Here is a 20902-nt window from a genome sequence, read left to right as displayed (position 1 = left end):
CCTGTCTTGAAACTTTCAGATCATAAAGAAAAGCCCAAGTGGCCAATGCCAGCTATCCTCAGGTCTGAAGGGCTTTCTTCTGGTTGTTTGTGGAGTCAAGGTTTCCAGTGAGAGGAGAAACAGGACGCACCAGAGATCACCCCCGGAGCAGCAGAGGCGCCTCACAAAGGCCTCTCCCTTGCATCTAACTCGGCTTGGTTTAAAGCAAGATCAGATTCAGCATCTGCACTTTTACTGCTGCCTGACGAAAACCAGATGCCAAATGCCTCCCAGCACTGCACGGGGGCCTCTGCCCTTAGGAAAACAGCATGAGTCGGCCAGGCAAAGTGAACAGACACAGCCCTGCAACAAAGAGCAGGCACTCCAAGCGCCTAGCTCCACACTCCTGGGCCCTTAAGAAAAGGCACATTTTGAATCTTTTGAGAGTAGGAAAGACTAAAAAAGATGAGCTTTGCACCTCATTCTTAGCTAGTCTGGAGGTCTGGAACTTTTCCTGAAACTCCACTTTGAACCTGATGATCGAGATGCTCAAGCTGGGCACCAGTGGATACCAGCCACCAAAACATTCCCCTCTGCAAGCCACTTGACATTCTGGCGACCCATGGAGAGAGCAGCCATCTCGCTAGCACTGGTCATGAAGAGCGATCCCCATTCCCAGAAAGCTAAAGGGCCTTGGGGGAGCCAGGAAGTAAACTTGCCCTCCAAAAACACTAAGAGCCCCAAAGGGAGAGTGAAAGTCGGCCAGGCAGCTCTAGCTCAGTCATCACTGACCTCTGAGCAGACCAAGTCAGAAGGAGGCAGAAAAGTGTGACCTGAAGACCACATGTCACCTCGATCCTACACAAATAGCAGGTAGCAATGCCACTCTGCTACAGCTTCAGGGCTGGCTTATTCAAGGATTTGGAGCAAAGTCTGACCCTGGAAGGGCAGCCCTCCTCCCCTTGTGGCCACACCCCCGCCCCTGGCCCTTGGCCCCAAAGATGCTATGGCATAGGAGGAAGAAATGGAGGAATACATGGCTCCCAGCTGCCTTGGCCAGGAGGTGACATCTGCCACTTGCTCGCCCATTTTATTGGCTGAAGGTAGTCACACAACCCAACAAAACTTGGGAAATTTGGAGGAGTATGCCCATCGGGGGAGCGGCTGTCCCTGCCACATCATCTGAAGCCCTGAGCTCTCATTCTCAAGGTCTAGCCCATATTTTCAGATGAATTCCAGGTCTCATTACTTACAACCTCCGTTATTACCTCAAAACCCCAGTGGCAAAAACCAGAGAGTATCTTCCTAAAATGGATCCCCCCTTCCAAATTTCCATTTTATGTCATTTCCCAAGCCATCAACTCAAACACTTAGACCCATTTTCTAGACTTCCCCCTTTCTCAATATTCAATCAACCCACCTTTAAATTGCTATTTGATTCCTTCACAATTTTCCTTTGATATCTTCCCCCATTTCCTACTGCTTTCACCTCAAATCTCACCACCTATGACTGAATTTGGTCACTCGGCTTTTACTTTCTTTCCTTCCATCAGCCTGGTACATGGCTGCCTAATCCTCCCTCCAAGGTGAGTTTCTCCCCTGCTCAAGGGCCCACGATCCTTCCCCACTGCATAAATCGAGGGTCCCCCTCCAAGCCTGCAGTTCTCAGGGCTCTAGAATCTGCTTGTGGAATTAGTCAGGACGTAACCTCACTGTTCTCTGACAGTGCCACATCCACTCCTGTCTCCACAGGTCTGCTCATGCCATCCGCTTCTCGGAATGCCCTCCTGCCCTTCCTACGCAAATCCTAATCCGACCTCAGGATCCATTCCAAATACAATCTCCTTTCCCACCAATGTACTCACCTCTCTCCCTTCTGGCTTACCACAGGGCTAAGCGCTGGCTCTGGCTATAGTATACCTTTTGATGATAATCTGAATTGTATTGTTCTATAAAAATCAATCTTATTTCCTGCTCCTTTGAGGGAGTGTCTAACACAGATTGCCTTTGACTACGAGTAGTAGAAAACACCAACTCAACTGGCACAAACAGTGAGGACAAGAAGGATGGAGGCCAGTCTGCTCGGTCTTCCACGGCTCTGTCATCAGGACCTGGTTCTTCCCATCTTTTCCCCTGTGTTGGCCTCAACAGACTTGCTTTCCTCATGGTGACAAGATGGCTGCCTCATTGCCAAGAAGCTAGTGGAAGGAGCTGTCCCCTCTTCTGTGTTTCTTTTTAAGAGAGAAGACGTCTTTCCCAGAATCCCCACAGGAGACTTCCCATATCTCACTGGCCAAAACTGTGTCACATGCCCATGTCTAAACTATGGGCCTCCATGACTAGGTTAGATCAATCAGCTTTCACCCTGGAGCTGGAAGCAGGGTCATCTTTCCTTGAGTAGTGAGGGTGGAGAGGCGTGGCATTCAAGCCAAATCAGGGCTCTGCCATCAAGAAGAGAAAAGAATAGCTGTTGTGTAGGCAACCAAGAGTGTCCGCCACAGGCAGGGACAATGTCACATATTTGTGTTTTCCCTCACTAGCCACCCCCATCCTGTGCTGGCACATAAGGATGCTCAACAAATAGCTGTGGAATTGAGCTGAACTAGAAATTATCCTGTGGGTGTGAGAAAATAGTGAGCATTATAATAGAGTGGCACAATTGGACATTTGTGCATAGAAACGGGAAAGAGGGCCATAAAATCCAAACAGATGCAAAAAAGTAGTTAGCAGAGGAGATTTCGGAAACTCTAGTCCAAACCCTAGGCTGGGCCCGACTCCCAGTTCCACAGAGAGGGAGCAGGCCCCAGGCCAGAGTGCTGGGCTCCTCCCAGCAGGGCCCAGCTGGGCCTTCTCCTCAGTTCAACCCTTGCCTCCAATGGGCCAGTGGTCTGCTTCCAGCCCACAACCGATCAGGCACAAAGGAGACTCACAGTGAGGAATGCCAGCGCCTAGCAAGTAACTGAGCCCATGGTGGGCACAATGTGAATCCCTGCATGCAGGAGGGCTGCGCCGGAAAATCAAGCGCTCCCTTCACTCAGGATCAAAGGGACGGCTCCTTCAGCTGTGCTGCTAGGTCTCTCCTCCCTCTTTCCTCCTTGGGGCCCGCTGCTCCTGCCTTTGCCTTCCATCTCAGCTTTCTAGCACACTCGTCCAGATTCTCTGGGCTACTGACGGCACTCCAGACCCCAAATGCCCACGCCTCCACTCTTGACTGGGAAGTGTACCAAGAACTGCACAGAAAATACACTGAGCACAAGGCTCTAAAGTCCCACTGATGCCCTGTCTACATCACAGGCCCACAAGTTTTAGCTATTTGAAGTTTTGGAGTTCCTTTTCCAATTCTGTAGCTGGCATTTCTTTGGCTAAAGAAAACTGTGTTAAATGCAGCCTGTTATAAAAACTCATTGATTACGACATGTATTCAGCATTCAATACATACTGACTGGGGAACTATTAGCATCAGAACCGTATGACGCTGCTGATATTCAACCATTTTTGACCTACAGACAGGGCAATGTCATTCGGTTCAACCTAATATTAACCGTATGTCAGAATAAGGAGGGGTCCGGGACACCAAAACCAACATCTCAGACATAATCCCTGTCCTGATGGAACTTACAGTCTAGTGCCTTAAACCATTAATTAAAAAGTAATCTCGGGCCAGCCCGGTGGCACAGCGGTTAAGTTTGCACGTTCTGCTTCAGCGGCCCGGGGTTGGCCGGCTCGGATCCTGGGTGCAGACATGGCACCGCTTGGCACACCATGTTGTGGTAGGCGTCCCACATATAAAGTAGAGGAAGATGGGCATGGATGTTAGCTCAGGGCCAGCCTTCCTCAGCGAAAAAAGAGAAAGATTGGCAGCAGATGTTAGCCCAGCGCTAATCTTCCTCAAAAATAAAACAAAACCAGAACAGTCTAGCTTCACTAATGTAATTAATTGTACGTGTACAATAGTCCCCCTTTAGCCACGGTTTCACTTTCCACAGTTTCAGCTACTGTAACGTGGTCAACCATGGTCCAAAAATATTAAATGCAAAATTCCAGAAATAAACAATTTCTAACTTTTAAATTGCATGCCATTCTGAGCGGCGTGATGAAATCTCATGCCGTCCAGCTTCAGCCCACCCAGGACATGAATCATCCCTTTTTCAGATTCCCAACCACTGACACTGTCCGCTCCTGACATCCAACCATCAGCATCGTCATGGCTCAGTGATCCTCCTTCTGACATATCATCAGAAGGTCAGTAGCAGCCTAATACTATGTCCCAAAGCCTACATCATTCACTTCACTTCATCTCATCACATAGGACTGCATCATCTCACATCATCACAAGAAGGATGAATACAGTACAACAAGGTATTTTGAGAGAGAGAAAGAGACCACATTCACATAACTTTTATTACAGTACATTGTTATAATTGTTCTATTTTATTATTAGTTACTGCTGTTAATCTCTTACTGTGCCTAATTTATAAATTAAACTTTATCAAAGGTATGTATGCATCAGAAAAAACAGTATATGTAGGGTTAGGTACTATCCACGGTTTCAGGCATCCACTGAGGGGTCTTGCAACATATTCCCCGTGGATAACGGGGGACTACTGTATTTATTTGTTAACTGCTTGACTTCTTGCTAGCCTATAAACTACACAAGAATGATGACTGCGTCTCCTCCACATAACACACTGCCAAGCATGTGGCAGAACACATTAGATATTTGTTAAACCTATTAATTCATGTTACAAGTGACAAGCACCGGGGCTATGGAAGCATTTGGCAGAGTGATCTAACTAATCTTGGGAGGTGAGGATCAGAGACCTCACTAGCTTGGAATTGCTGATATTGCTGATAAGGCTGAATTAGGTCTTTGCAAAACAGGTCTTTATGCCACATATAAACCATCAGAGGCATACATACATGGGGTTTCATAGGGACTATTTAAAATACTTAAGAGAACAAACTGTTTTCAAGCACAATCTAGTATTTCAGACTCGCCATTTACATAAACAATTGGTACGCTAATTGCAAATCATTCTTATTGCTCTCCTGAAGCAGGATCCCCCAAGGATCTTTATTAGGCACTCTGTTAGCCTAGTTTGAGTTACAGTGTTTACTAGAGTAATAACAATGAAGTTCTTGAAAAATATTTGGTAATTCAGACATTTTACTAATTCCAACTAACCCTCCTCATTAGTCTACATTGTTAGGTATTTTATCACCTCGTTAAGCGAAAGTATCAAAGGCTGCACTTAGAGCAATAGTCACCCAATTCTTCTGCAGGACACTTCTGGTAGCAAGAACCTGAGCTAACATCAGAAAGCGGGTGGAAAAAAGAAAATGAAGAAATGACAATTTGAAGAGCAACTGTAGTCCAGTTTAGTCTAACCAACAACACATATATGAAGTCACATTCAAATTATAAGCAAAGCACGTGAAAACTTTAGATCCTGCACCCCTGACCTTTTGATTGACCCGATATAATTTAATGAAAAGTGTCGGTGAACACCACTGACCAGCAGACCCCTTATCTATTTTGCAACATCTCTGTGAGAACCAGCCCTGGACACACTGCACAGACACCAATGAGCTCAGACAGTATCATCATGCATGTTTGGCCTGTCACTGTTCTCTGTCCCAGCACAGAGAGTTAGTAACACACTGGTCACATTCATGGAGCATCTTGAATGCTCTTAACAGAGCAGATGATCAGCAGGCCCTGTCCCCACACCAAAAGCAACAAACAACCTGTTGCCAGCAAGGAGGACACCCGGTCTCTCCGAAGGATGCCAAAGTCCTGTCCTGCCTCCTTTGCAGAACTTTGCAAATCTCTTGGATGCAAGCAGGATGATCGGGGCTGGCGGAGATTATGCTCTGAATGTCTTAAGAGATTAGTTACTTAAAATCCTCCACATGACTTCAGTCATCCCGGTTACAGATGACAGAGTAAAAGCTTACTTGATTAAAGCCAAATGCCTATATATTTGCAAAAGGGAAAATATGCAGAAGAAAACAAGAGTCAGATTACTGATGGGCACTGCACCAGCTCCAGGACATCAGGACTGCTGAATAAATTATGACAAGGAGGCACATACAGTAATCACAGATTCACCATAAATACCACAGCCCTCAAGGCTCTCATACTTACTTTCCCCCAAAGCAAAGATTGAATCTGGCCTTGTCCTCAAATAAGGCCTGGCTCTCCCCAAATTCCAAATATGGGAAATCACAGCTCTTCTGCAGTGGGGGTAAGAGTGGAAAGGCAAATCTTTGTATTGCGTCAGGTTTTCATTAAAACAAAGACAATGTACATCAGAGTCTCTTTCCCTTCAGTTAGGGGCGGTTTCCAGTCCTCCTTGCACTCGCCCCCCTCCCCCACCACCCAGGCTATCACAGTCTTTTCATCACCTCCAGAATAATTCTCCTTTAAAACAAGAGGAATAAGCATGAGATCTGCAAAGACTCTTCCAAAACAAATTCAAGCGTAGAGGCACAGTAGCTCTCGATCTAATTTCTCCCTTCTACAAGTCCACTGCTCAGGGTGGAGAGCTAGTCCTAAGAGCTGGATTCACGACATGAGAGTGAGAAAGGAGTGACGGACGTCATTCCTCCCAGCCAGAGAGGTGCCAGAACACCGGGCAAGAGGCCATCACCCGCTCTCACAGAGGAAGGAGAAAGAGCTAGCAGAGTGCTTGGTGATCTTGCTTTCTTGAAATGAAATACCAGAAACAGATTGCAAAACTGTTCAGCAAGCTATCTTTTGTACCGAAACTTCAGAGGACATTAAGAAACTGTTCAGCAAATCATTTCTAAACAATGTCACAGAGAGTTGTCTAGTTTGGGGGTGAGCCTAGAATGACTCTATCTGCACTCCTCATAGACTCACAGACATGTCCATCTGGGAAGCAGCATTCCCAACAGACCATCCATCTCCCAACCAACACAAAACCACTGTGGAACAAAACCGATGAGAAAAAGCGGAAAAGCCTCTGAGAAGTGGGGCTTGTTGGCAAAAGGACGACCCTGCACAGAGGTTCTGGGGAACATGGGCCACCTGCCTTGGGGCTAAGGCAACTTCCACCAGGCACAGTTTACAACCTGCCTGGGACCTGCAGACCTAGAGGACTCATGGAGAAGGGAGAAGCACTAGTGACAGTGGAGAAAAGTACAGATCCTTCCCTTCTTAGGGCCAACCCCAGGGCGGCAGAGGGTACCTGGCAAGGTAGAGATCTGGAAGAGCTGACACCCCACTGAGCTGACACAGCAGCTCCTGGAAAACAGGCCGAACCGTGGGACCCTGAGCTGTCCCCAAAGCCTCCCCTCCCACGGCCCCCTAAGAGGAGTCACTCTGTAGGGAACTAGGGAGGCCAAGTACAAGGTGGGAGAGACATCAACCTTACCACCACACCTCCAACACGGGGTCCTCAGGGAAGCCTGGTGTGGATGCCATCTCCTGTCTGATGGGAAGTACATGATTGCTCTATTTCTCTTTTGTTCTTCCTAGAAATTCAGAACTAAGTATGAAATTCCCAATTCCCACAGACAGACAATTTCCCCAGCAGTTAATAAGGACATTCCACATTTCCAAGACCGGGGATATTTGCAGATTTTCAAAAGAAAGAATTTGCCTTTACCCGCGCCTCCCCCCCACCCCCACCCCCCCAACACTCCCAATCTCCCTCCATCACTGGTATTCATCTCTTACTCCTAAAGGGCCCTTCACCAGAGCTGCCCAAAGTATTTGTAATTCATGGTGGCTAAAGAAGAGATGAGAACAAAACTGGAAGAAAAGATGTTAAGTAATAGAAAAAAGACTTACCTTAGGAATAGAAAAGAGTTCCCTAATGTCAGAGTGTTTTAATTAATCTTTCTATTTATTGAAGATTAAAAATACATATCAGGCGACTACTTAAAATGTTCGTCATGATTTTAGCTTTTAATTCCTGGCATTTGAGATAACAGAACAATGACTGCTTGTGGCAAGCACTCAAATATTTGCCGAATGAACCGAGGCAAAGTCTTTTTAGGGAAGTATCGTAAGTAGATTCTAACAGAACAGTGGTTGTGGGATGGGTGGTAGCAGGTCAAACCCTGACGTTTAAGAAGGGTTGACTGTGATACGTGAATCCAACAACCATCCCTCCGAAGTAGCAACTGTTTTAAAAATCAGGTCTAAAGGCGAATCATCTAAGAAACCTGCTTTTGCTCCAGGGGTTTTAAAGAAAGTAGTATCAGTGAACTTGAGAAGCAACCCAGCACTTTGAAATGATAATCTTTTACAGCCATCGCTGCTTCTGCAGGGCTGGAGGAAAAAAAGCTCTCTTCCTTGGGGTGAAGGTCTTAAATGTCTGGTAGCCACGGCCTTAGAGGTTAGTCGAGTCCAGTTCATTCTAAATGGAGGAAGCACTTAGGAATTGAAAATGCAGGAAAACTTCTCTCAGTTTTTTCCTAGTCTCTGAACAAACGAGAACCCTTGACTGAATTAGACATGAAACCCAGAATTTATGGTTGTCCTCTTAAGTTTTAAACAGGCTTTATTTTAATTCAACATAATTTCAAAATTATAACTAAAATAGTCGCTAAAATACATGTGCTTAATTTGTTAAATTTACATTTTTAGAGAAAATATTCAGAATAAACAAGTCAATTATTTTCATTAAATGCATTAAAATTTAAGGGTAGTGTTTTTATTATGACTCTTGCTCTTGATACAGCAAGACAAAATTATTCCGTTATATAGCTATCGAGTGAGGCTCACTACTCCCCAACGAGTCCACAAATTACAGTTTCAACTAGCTATAAAATAACCAAATAAGTTCTGATATGGCCATAAAATTAAATCTGAAAAAAGAGCGAAGTAAATCACCTCTTTAAAATCAAGCTGTTGAACAATATGTTCTGTATGATTCCATTTACGTCAGGAAAAAAAATCTCCATTTGTGTGAGTATAGGCATAGAAATTATCGAAGAGATCTGGAAGAATCTATATCAAACTGTGAAGAGCATATATCAGACTCAACAAGGGATGGAGAGGAGAGCCTTCACATTCTACTTTCTGTCTGAACTGCCTGGATTTTTCACAAGAGAACTACATTTACATGTTACATATGTCAAAAAAAAGAAAATTCAAAAAACTAAAGCAAACATACAAACAAATACAAGCTACTCTCTGAAATTGAAACCAATCTCTCATCACCTTACTTTTATAAAAGATTTTACCATAAAGCACTTTATTCGCTGTTTTAAATGAAGACTTAATTCAAATCAAATCTTCAGGGAAAATTAAGATTTCCTGATGAGGGTATTACACCTAAGAGGTTGTGAAATTTCATTCTCTGGAAGTCTTTAAAAAAAAAAAAAGAAGTATGTTATACCTGGCCAGGACAGGGTAGGCGTGGTTTGACCTGAGGCAATGGATGGTTCTCACCTCCAAGCCTCCTGTTCCTCTTCCTACTCAAAGTCCTTCCTAGCAAAGTCAATCAAGGTCACCAACGCAACCAGTCAATGGCCAAACACCACCTAGATTACCCAAGCTCCCTAAAGATCGCAAAGTAACACTTGGAGAGGTTTCAAAAACACCTAACAATGACACCACCTGCCTAAGTGTGTCCTCTGGTCCTCGGCAACCCTGAGCACCAGGCTAATTTTGTTTTAGAGCTGGACTATATCAAGTGTGAGCCATCACACTAGTTATCACATATGAAAACAGACTGATTACTACTTAATACTTGCTGTCTGTCTGGGAGACAGAAGATTTCAAACTTATGGCGCTCCTGGGGAAGAGGAAGTTAATAAAAGGGGTCCATGAGAAGGAAGTTAGAAGCTCGCCTCATGACATGTCTCTGTCAACAACATACCACAGGCGGGATCCAGTGCCCTGTGAGGGCAGAGACGGTGTTCTCAGAAGTCATCATGAAAAAGGAGGCATGGACAGCACTCCGGAGTATGGGGAAACAGGTGTTACAAAGAAAAACAGTACTAAATCCACAAAAATAATGCCAACTTAACATACTCCACCACATCAAAGAATCATAATGGGAAAAAACATAAACTGGTATCAGACTTTTTTTCCCTGTTTTAAAAAGGGGCAGGGTCCTGAAGATGAGGGGAAGAGGCACCACTGGAAGACTGGATATGAGCTTCTTTGAGTTTACAGTTTTGTTAGAATGTTCTTGCCCTGACGATTTGTTGATGGATACACAAAAGCTCTTCTTTTGATACAGAACATGTCCCCTTCACTTCCCTCCTGAACTCCCCACTCCAGGGACACCTCCTGCTCTCCCTGGTCACCTCTGCCCTTGGTCCTCCAGCATATCCACTTAATAACTCTCTGGTATCTTCCATCTGTCTCTGGCCCAAATACCGAGACCTTTTGCCAACCAACTGCTCCAATTCTTACCAACCAGCATCTTTAGGGCCCTGGCCCACAGACACTCAGGCTTCTCCATGTTTAGAAGCCTTCTCAAAGCAGCCCCACATGCCCAGGGTATCCTACACCCCACAATTCTGCCTGGACCTCACTCTTCTCTTACTTAAGAAATGCCTAACATGCCAGCCCTTCCAGAAAGCCTTTCCAGACTGACCACACATGAGCAACTCCAGCTTCGTCCCTCTCCTGCACAAAGAATTCCCTCACTTCTCCTGCTGAGCTGAAAACAAGAACAAACTTGCCTCGCTTCTCTTTCCCTAATAGACGCCATCCTCAGAGAGTACATAATATCAATGTCTTCCTGTCCATTTGCAAAGTGATTTACCATTTGTTTTATTGCTGGCCTGAGATTATCATCTCCTAGAGAGCAAGGACCAGGGCTGTGTTCAGCAGAGCTCGGGTCACCTGGATGATGGGGAATAGGGTATTTGGGTGAATTTAATTAGAGGGTTAACAGACGGTTAGGCAAAAACTTTGCTTCAACTCTCGTTATTATAAAGCCTCTTATAAAGCTTTTTAAAATACATCTGACCACTTTCCAGCCTGGGTAGAGTTAATATAATTTAATCTTTGATTTAGGATCTTGCAGTGCCCTGAGGCTCATCATTCTCTCCTGCTACTATAATTACAGATGCGGAAGATGTAGAGACTGGGCTGATTGTGGCCTGGAAGCTAATTTCTAGAACAAATCCTTGCTACCACATCTTGTGATTTTTGCCTTCCTGAAAGGTGGAGTTCAAAAATAAAAACAGGGTCTGGCCCGGTGGCACAACGCACATTCCCCTTCTCAGCGGCCCTGGGTTCGCCGGTTCAGAACCCGGGTGGGGACACGGCACCGCTTAGTAAGAAACCATGCTGTGGTAGGTGTCCCACATATAAAGTAGAGGAAGATGGGCACAGATGTTAGCTCAGGGCCAGTCTTCCTCAGCAAAAAGAGGAGGACTGGCAGTAGTTAGCTCAGGGCTAATCTTCCTCAAAAAATAAATAAATAAATAAATAAATAAAAACAAAATCCTGCTTAACTGAGGATTCCGGTTAAGGGAGGTCCATTGCCATGGTCGTTGTTAAGTACCTGCCACAATGGCCCAAAATTAGTCACTTAATAAAGGATTCTTGATGAGGGAATCTGGTAATATGTGATTTTTCCACAAATATAAGCTTGATTTTGATGCAACCACTCATTTCTATGAAAATCAGGGGCATTCACACACAGGTGTCCTAAATTTCCTTAAATTAAAAACCAACTCTTTACGAGGAATAGCTGTGCTCACTTTGAAGCTGCGAAGAAACAGGTGTCCAATCACGGTGAAAGAAACTCCCAAAGGAACCTGAAAATATTAATCAAGGAGCCATAACTCGGGATGCACAAGGCCAGGGACCACGGGAGGAGAGCAAGTGGAGCCATTTAATTTAGTTCCCAGGCCAGGGCTCAGCGGAAGTGGTCTGCCTGGGCTCCAGAGACCCAATCTAAGCCCAAATCCCAAACTCATTACAATCTAAGCCAATTCTGTGTCCACATCATCCCACATGAACTGTCCCTAAAACCAGTGACAGTCATTTCTCCAAACCCTAAAGGGCCACTCTATCACCATTATGACTGCTGACTCCTCTGCGTTCTCAGGACTCTGCTGAGCATGGAATGCCCTCCCCAGTCAAACCCTGCCCATTCCTGAAGCCCAGCCCAAGTCCTCTTCCCAACGACTACCACCTACATTGAACTTGACTTTGAACTTCACAGGGGTCCATGGACAGAATTCTGGAGGTATGTGAACTTGAATGGGGAAAAAAAATTACATCATTATTTCCACTAATCTCCAAGTAAATGTTAACTGTTCCTTTGATTATGAACATAGGCAACCATCATGGTAATGTCTGCAGGACCTGTGACTTTGTCACAATAGAAATCACATACACTTTCATAACACATCACAGTTTGGTGTAGATACCTCAAAACGTCATTTTCACTCTTTGCTATGCCATAATTACAGTAATTGTTAGACCTGCTGTTAGAGCTTGTTATTTAATGTGCTATTAAAAAAGCATATTGCTATATCACAGATTTGTTTTTTCATAATCTGATGGCTGTATTTCAGTATAAATTGATTTCCTTTGTTATCCTGTCTATTTTTATTTATGCATTTTAACATGCTATCCTAAGAAGGAGTCCATAGGCTTTACCAGACTACCACAGCACAAAAAAGGCTAAGAACCCGTTTGGTGGAATAGATCAAAAGCTCTATAGCCAGCCAAACTTAGATTCAAATCCAGGCTCTGCCAATTTCTAGCTCTTTTCTTCTGAGCAAAATGACTTAAATTCCCTAAACCTTAAACTTCCTCATCTTGATCAAGGGAGCCAATAAACAGCACTTAACCTCATGAAACTGTTGATTCAACAAAAAATTAAGTGAACACCTAGTTACTCTGTGCCAGGCACAAGGCTGAGTTCTGGGGCTCCAGTAAGGAACAGGACAGACTTGGTCCTTAAGCACCTTATATAGAAAGGCATGCTATATAAAGTGTTTAGCAGTGACTGGCACATAAGCATCCTATAAACACTACAGTACTACTGCTAAGACCACCACATTGAGTATTTAATTATATGCTGATTTATGTTGCTTCCCATGTAACAACTGTGGGTTCACCTAGCTCAGGCCTTCCCAACAAGGTTTCTTAGAGGTCAGGGGCTGGGCTGCATACACAGAGGGAGCAGTTTGTTAGGTGGAAGAACACAGAACTTGAACCAAATGGTCCTGGCTTCAAAACCCTGCTCTGCCACTTACTAGCTTTGTGACTACACCAGAGACCAGCAGCTGTCCCTCCAAAATCTGCTCTCTCCTTCCTCTACAGTAATAGAACCCCCACTTTTTAGCTGGACACTCAGAAGTAAGGATATTATTTCCCAGCCTCCCTTGCAGCAAAGTATGGTCACATGATCAAGTTCTAGCCAATGGGGATGTAAGCAGAAGTGATGTGTGCACACAGAGTTGAATGGCATCCTAACCAGTCTGGTCCTTCAGACAAGAACTCCCTTCTCTGGCATCCTTGAAAATGGTCCTCAGGAAAGGGAAGTGCACTACCTCTGGAACAACTGTTGGGACAGAGGTGTCGGCTCATCAATAAATCATGATCCTCAACCTCCTGCTTCAGAAGCCTTCCCCCGCCTGTCCCCAGCCACTTCACTTCTCTCCTCTGCCTCTTCCTTCTCTCCTGCCTTTGATCACACCAGGCCTGCCTCTGAGCTCACTACCATCAGAACATCAAAGTTCCTTTCAATCTCTTTTGGAAGCACCCTCTGGCCTCTCCCCTAAGAAGTCTTCCCTAACCAACTGGGAGGTAAGTGATCACTTCCTCAGTCCCATCCTATTCAAACAAGAGGCCTCTCAAACTCTACAAATGAAATTCTCTCCCACTGGAGAAGCACACAAATGATCATTAGCATCTACAAATTCTCCTGTGTTGATCCAGAGATGTCCCAACCTCCTACATTTTCATTGCTAACACTTTTAAAGCTATTTCATCTTGTTTGCAAAATCAGCACTGGTCTGGGAGGCATAATACTTCACGGCTATGCAAAAATCGAAATTTGCCTTATGTGCCTAAAGCTTATATTCATCTTTCCTGATTACTCCCTTCCTGTCTTGCAGACACAAATCCTATTCTCTCTCTCCCACTTTGCTGTCATCTTTCCATGTCACTGTCACTTACACAGGCTGCTCCGAGATACAGGCACAGCCTCTCAACCACCTTTCTCTCCTCATTCCCTCTTTTCGCACTCATGCCACATTCACAGCAGCCCCTTCTCTCTCTCTCATCTTCTGCCCCTCTGGCTCCACACATTCTCGGTAGTGGACAGCTTACTATCCTCATGGCTCAACCAGGCCCAGGCTCAGGAGGGCTCTGGAATTGGAACAAGGGTGGCCGTGCCAGCCAATGGCTCCCAAGTTGGGTGTGGCAACCAGAGCTGCAATAGGAAGAAACAAGACACAGTGGTCAAGAGGACAAGAATCAGTACCCTAGTGGCTTCAGTAGGACAAGGACATGGGCAGGATCAGCACCCAGACAGGCAGGAAAAGTGGAACCTGATCCAACTCCTAGACACTGGCAAAGGAGAGGAACAGCAAGCACAGGTCTAATGATGTCGAGGGAGTTGCAGGAATCTCGGAGATTGACCCTGTATATCCCCTCACATACTGTCACAGGGTTTTCTAACTCAAATTGCCATTTCTAGAGGATGGCACCCGAATCAGTCTCACTTTGCAGAGCACTTAGCCTTAGTCCACTTTTTACAAACAAAATTTTATTCCAGGTGTGTGACCCACAGGGATTCTTTGCTGCTTTAAATTCACATTACACACTAATTTGCATGACACAACAAGAATGCTGACGCACGAATCAGACCACACTAGACTGCAGGCAGGAAATAAGACCCCAATGTGGGTTTTATTCCCTCCCCAAGCACCTTTCGCTCCCCAAGGTTAAAAAGGTAGTGGCAAGGCTCCCTTCTGCCCCACTGAGAATCATCAAGCGGGGAGAAAAGACGAGATTTCATCAGTGGGGTTCACAAAACCAGGCAGAGATTACAATGCACACCCACAGTTCTAAACTGTCCCACTCTCACCTGCGTCTGGTCTGTGAGTGTTCCCCTTCAGCACCACCCTAACACTTGTTTTCCTCCACGGTACCTCATTAGACATGAGGCTGGGATGGAGGGAAGATAACAGTGCCCGGTGTCAGGGCCCAAGCTCCACTGCATAGGGCGGCCGGGAGCAGGAACCACAAGGGGACCAGCAGGCAGCCTGACATTTCTTGCGCAGCCACAAGAAACAAAAGGCACAAATGTCACAATTCCTTATTTCCCATTGGCGGCTCTTTCTCCTGCCCTGGGCCCCACCCTTCCACTCAGCTTTTTCCCACAGTAGCCACCCAACCCCACCCCATGCCCAAACCTCCCAGAGGGCTTTCCTTGTTTGTCCTCTTGAATCCACATGAATCACTAATTACTGATTTAAATCCAGACACTAAGTGAATGACAAATACCATGTAACAAATACCAATTCAGCATTGAGGACTGGCAAACGGAGGGTTACCTGCCTTCCTGACTCTGCCTGAGCATCCAGAAGACACTGCAGCCCAACCCACACCTGGACAGAAGACTGACTAAACTTGGTGCCAGGCGGTGCGTCTGTGTGTGTGTTGGAGCCGAAAGGGCTGGCACTAAGGAACTCACACACCGGTTCTTTAACTTGGCTACACATTGGAATGACCCAGGAGAGCTGAAAGACTGATGCCCAGGTCACCTTCCCAGAGAATCTGGTTTAATTGGTCTGGGGTTGCTACCTGGAGTCCGGGATTTTTAAAAGCTCCTTCAGTGATTCCAACATGCACCCAAGTTTGAGAACCACTGACTGAACACTTTTATTATGTGTTCCAGACATTTTTCAAAGCAATTAAGATGATTAGAACACCTCAGCGCGTTTAACTGTCAAGATAGCCCTTGGAGGTATCATCCCATTTTACTGAGATTCAGGCATCAATCACGGTGAGGCTGAGATCCAAACTCAGGCTCTCTAACTCCAAAGTCCATTCTCCTTCCACCCATCTGTGAATTCTTGCAAGGGTGTAGACAACGCATGAATACAATCTCCACTGCCAGTAGGTCACAAATAAGCTCCATAAATGCAAGTCACCTAGATTTGGAGATGCAGACACCCTAGGCAGCAGTGACGACCTCTTCTGAATGCAGGGACCAGGCCATACAGAGGGCGGGCAGTGTGCTCATGGGTGTGCTCATGTGTTTCATGGAAAGAGACAGGATGCACCAGATTCTGGCCAGGGAACTTATCCTAGACTCCAGACGTGTCCTAAAATACCACATTTAAGACGGTGCTCAATGGCAAATTTGAGAATGGATGAGTGTTAGGCAGAGAGGGGCCTCTTCAGTGGGGAGGGAATCCTTAAGAGAGGTGACAAGAGATCGCCTCTCGGGGCCACAGTCTCTTTGTCCCACTCCAAGCATTCTGACCTTCTGTAGGGGGCAGAGAAACCAATCCTAATACCTCCCCTCCCAGGCAGCTTCAATTCCTCCAGTCTCTCTTCCTCCCAGAACTATGCCTATCAGAGCGTCCTTGGGGAGGGGACACATGACTAGTATGCTCAAACGTTTTTGGTCTACAGACCACTTAGGCAGGCAGAGCACTCCTTCAACTCCCTGTTCTACCCACACCTACTCCCCCTCAAAAAAACCACCATCATTGTCACCAAACCAACTTTCCCAACAGAGTGGAAATAATGCTGCCACTTCGGATTAGAAACTAATGCGGACCAACACAGAAGTGAAGATACTGAAGCCCCACGTTTATACTACTACAAGAAACCAGCCCACGATCCACATGCAGTCCCTAGCCCACCGATGTGCAGATGGGGGACCTCACTGCAAGGCCTGGGACAGACACTTTAAGGACAGTAAATGTTCCTTCTCAAAGACAACAAACATGTTACTCCACCATCCCTCCAGTGGAAGGGTCAGAAACAGGCCTTTTGGTACTCTATTCCAACCTGTGACACACACCGGCCGCCTCCCGGTGTCCCCCAAAGCCGAGTGTGGATGGGAAAGAACCACAAGGAACTGCACGAACCAACAGCAGGTTAAACTTTCACATCGATCGCACTGATAAGCAGCGCCACTTACCCAGCACAGCCAGACAGCTCAGCACTGGGAAAAAGCACTTCATGTCGGCAGCCAAGAGGAGACACAACCCAGGGCGCTTCCTCTTCTCCCAGTACTTAATCTCTCATGTCTGGCAATCCACTTATAGCTCCAGAGGACAATTTTGGAAACAGAACTTAGAAAATGAAAACAGGTTAAAGAGAAGAGATCAGCAGGAGGGAGTGGGGGGAGGGGCGGCGGGTGGCCGGTGTTAAACTCCCCTATGCTAAAGAAGGGTCCAGAACAATTCGGAAAGCGCTCTAGGCTTCTGGCACATCGTGTGCCTTGAGGTTTGCACTGGAATTGTAGATTGCAGTGGATTAATCCTCAAGGAAAAGGGGAAAAGAAGAGTCTGAGAAAATCCTTTCATCCACTGATTATACAGAAATGTCCTTGGCTTCCCAGTGAAGGTGTCTGTAATCTCCCTCATTCGGATTCCCCAGAGGGAACAGAGCAGGTTTTGTCAAAACCTTTGACAGCCAAATCGCCCCGGCTGGCATCGACTGTTTTGACTTCTTCAGCAAAGAGTCGGTCTCCATCCATGATGTTAGGTCACGGAAGCTGCCACCTGCCCCAGACCTGCCCAGAACACACGAAGCAAGTTGGCGTTCGGCAGCCCTGAAGCGGTCCCACAATGCCAGCAGATTTCTAAAACAAACACAACAGAGATTTATCAAAGGCAACACAATCGCCGCCAAACCGAGAGGGGCTGAGCGCTGAGCTGGTCCGGACGCCGGGGTCCCGCTCCTGGACCACGACAGTCAACCTTGGCATTCTGACCTTGGGCAAGTCGCTACACGCGCCTCCGCCTCAGTTTCCCTGTCCAGAGCAGGACAATTGTGGAAGCCCGATTGTTCCTGCAATACTTTCAGCAAATGCTTCACTCCTGGGAATTCCTTTCGCCTGCTACCGAGCCCCGACGCCGCGGGGAGCCCCACCCTCCGCGGGGGCAAATCGGGAAGGGGCTCCGCGGTGGGGCGGCCACTCCCGGTTCCACCCCCGGCCCCCGCCCCAAACGTGGGAGCTCTGCGCGCCGCGTCCCAGGTGGCCCCGCTATTGTTTTACCTTCCTGGGTGTTTATTTTTCGCTGATTGGAAAGAAAAGAGACAGAAGGAGAAGGGAGGCCGGGGCTCCGCTTTCTGCTACCGGGGCGTGCTCCTCGCGCGCCCGACCGGCCAGAGGAGGGCCCTCGGGCCGACCCCCGAGCGGAGCCGGCGCCGGGCCCGCCGCCACCCCTCCCCACCTCCCTCCCGCCGGCTCCCGGCTCCCCTCGCCGCCGCCCCTCCCCGCGCCGCCCGCTCCCACCGGACACTGACCTGGCGCCGGCCCTCTCGTCCTCTACTCCTCCGTCGGTCGGTCCGTCCGCGCCGGCACACGCCTCCGGGGACGCCCGCCTCCTCCCGCTCCTCCCGCAGCGGCACCAGCAGCCGCGCTCCGGCCCCGCCCGAGGCCCCGCCCCTCCAGTCCGGCCCAATGCACCCGGGCTGGCGGAGCGCGGGGTGAGGCGGCGGCCGCGGCGAGAGGCTCCGCCCCCGGGCCCGCCCCGCGTCCTTTCCCCCTTCCTGCCTCTCCCTGCGGAGCCGGCGGCGGGTCTCGGCCCGGGGAGGCGCGTCGGGTGTCGCCGCGACGCCCGCCCGCACCTGCTGGCGGCCGGGTCCACCCGAGGACCTGGCACGGCTGGCGCGTGGGCCGGCAGCCCCGAAAGTTCCTGCGGGGTTCTCACGCAGACGGCCGGGCCGCGGGCGAGCCGCCAGGCGCTTCCCGAAGGCCGGCGAAGGACCCAGGAGCCTTGGCGAGGGCGGCAGGGGAGCGCGTCCTCTGTCCGGGAAACAAAAGCAGAGCCCTTTGCAGAAACGGAATCTGTTCATAAACAGCAGTGGAACCCCAGATCGCCCTTCACTCTGGGACAGCATTTCCCAGAAGTCGACACGGAATTGGACTCTGGAAACTGCCTGCGTTCTAACCCCCATTCCTGCACTTCCTTGCTGAGGACCTTGGCCGACTGACTTAGCCTCTCTGTGCCTCGGTTTCCCCATCTGTTATATAGGGAAAGAGCCCGCCCCTACTTAATATGGTTATGTAAGATGGCCATGACACGCTTGTAAAACACTGAGAAAGGTGCCTGCCGCATCCTAAGCGCTCAGTAAATGTAAGCTATAATTATTTTATGAGGAACAGTCTTATCCAAGCAAGTGCATTTTCATTCATCCAGTGCTTATGGAACGCACACTGGCTAGGTAGCACCGTCACAAGGCGACCAAGGCGGAATAAGATAGTCTTGCTCTCCTGGAGCTGGCAGCCTATGGGGAGACAACAAAGCAAGTACGGGGAGAAAAGAACAGTGTTGAGGAAGCATATGCAAGGACCCACACCCTGTGTTGAGGGGTCGGGACATGAGAAGGATCGGGGTTTGGTCAGGTCAGGCCAGGTGCCAGAAAGACTTGTCAGAGAAAATGAAAATTATAATCCAAAGGAGCAGAAGGAGGCACCAAAGGAAGGAAGAGGAGGGAGGGGAGGGGCCACGAGCCATGGAATGTGTATCTTCAAAGGCCCAGAGAGGAGAGAGTGGCCCAGTTAGAGGACCAGAAATCACTATTAGGCCCAAACGAGGCTGTACGGAAGTGGCAAGAAATGGGCAGAGAAGAGATCTGGTGCCAGGCTGGCCCCGTGGCCGAGTGGTTAAGTTCACACGCTTCGCTGCAGGTGGCCCAGTGTTTCGTTGGTTCGGGTCCTGGGCGCGGACATGGCGCCGCTCATCGAGCCAGGCTGGGGCGGCGTCCCGCGTGCCACAGCTAGGGGGACCCACAGCGAAGAATGTGCAACTATGTACCCGGGGGCTTTGGGGAGAAAAAGGAAAAAAATAAAATCTTAAAAAAAAAAAAGAGAGAAATCTGGTGCCAGAACCTGGAGGGCTTTGTGTGGTGTGAGGGGTTTGGGCTTGAGCCCAGCACCATAGCAAAGCCCCTGCGAGTTCAGTGTAAGGCAGTGCTGTTATCACATGTATATTTTAGAAAGACCATTTTGGCCTAGGTATGGGGAGGGATGAGAGGGGGGTTCTGCAGGAGGCTAGGGGATGTTGCTGGAAATCCAGACAAGAGATGATGGTGACCAGGACCACAGAAGTAACACAAGGAGGGAGAGGGATGAGCAGGTCCCCTTGATATGGGAGGTGGGCTCTGAGGAAGGCTGGGTTGAGGGTGAGGAATGGGGCAGAAAAACCAGCTGAGCTTCAACAACTGAGATCAGGATACATAGGATGAGGTTGGATGTATGGAGTTTGAGATGCCCCAAGAGGCGTGCAAGGGAAGAGGTCCAAAAAACAATTGAGGTGGAGGTGGAGTGGAGTTTAGAATTCGGAAAGGGGTTCTGGGTTTATAAGACGTTTTTCACCCTATTAGTATGACAGTGAAAGGATTTAGTGAAGGAATAGACTGATGCTTCACTTACACACACAAAAAAAATAATAATAATACCCCAATGTACAGGGCAATGAAGACCGTGCTATGGGGGATACAGAAATAAAGGATCTTATTTGCCTTCACCTCTCTCCCTTAGCTGTAAATTCCTTGCCAGCAGGATCTGCCCTTTGTCATTTATTCCAAACAACTCTTGGCATTGTGATCTGCATATAGTATAAATAAGTATACATAAATATATTTATAAATATGCTAGAAATACTTGAATTGGATTTAATTGAATATTTATCACATATGCCAAGTACTGTATTGAAAATCTCTTCTTGTGTGTTAAACATTACCTTTCCCCCAAGATGGGCCTGACTCTGGCAT

General features: G+C 47.6%; 1 protein-coding gene across 8 annotated transcripts in view; it reads right to left on the bottom strand.

The window, feature by feature from the left end:
* IGSF3 (immunoglobulin superfamily member 3) overlaps positions 1–18603 on the bottom strand; it is a 92424-nt gene extending 73821 nt beyond the window's left edge. The window contains exons 1-2 of one of the 8 annotated variants that reach the window (XM_023641348.2): positions 18431–18603; positions 17097–17762 (exon numbers count right to left, since the gene is read on the bottom strand). In XM_023641348.2, coding sequence (XP_023497116.1) covers positions 17097–17139 — 43 coding nt within the window. In that variant the 5' untranslated portion in view covers positions 17140–17762; positions 18431–18603. Of the gene's footprint in view, positions 1–7379; positions 7480–7798; positions 7866–17096; positions 17763–18179; positions 18331–18430 lie in introns of those variants that run through there. The other 7 variants (XM_023641346.2, XM_070267150.1, XM_023641347.2 and 4 more) reach the window with 7 other exon arrangements.
* Between the last annotated feature and the right edge of the window lie 2299 nt (positions 18604–20902).

Source organism: Equus caballus, chromosome 5 (genome assembly GCF_041296265.1).
Source record: "Equus caballus isolate H_3958 breed thoroughbred chromosome 5, TB-T2T, whole genome shotgun sequence".
NCBI classification, from domain to species: Eukaryota; Metazoa; Chordata; class Mammalia; order Perissodactyla; family Equidae; genus Equus; species Equus caballus.
This window is presented reverse-complemented; position numbering and strand designations above follow the sequence as displayed.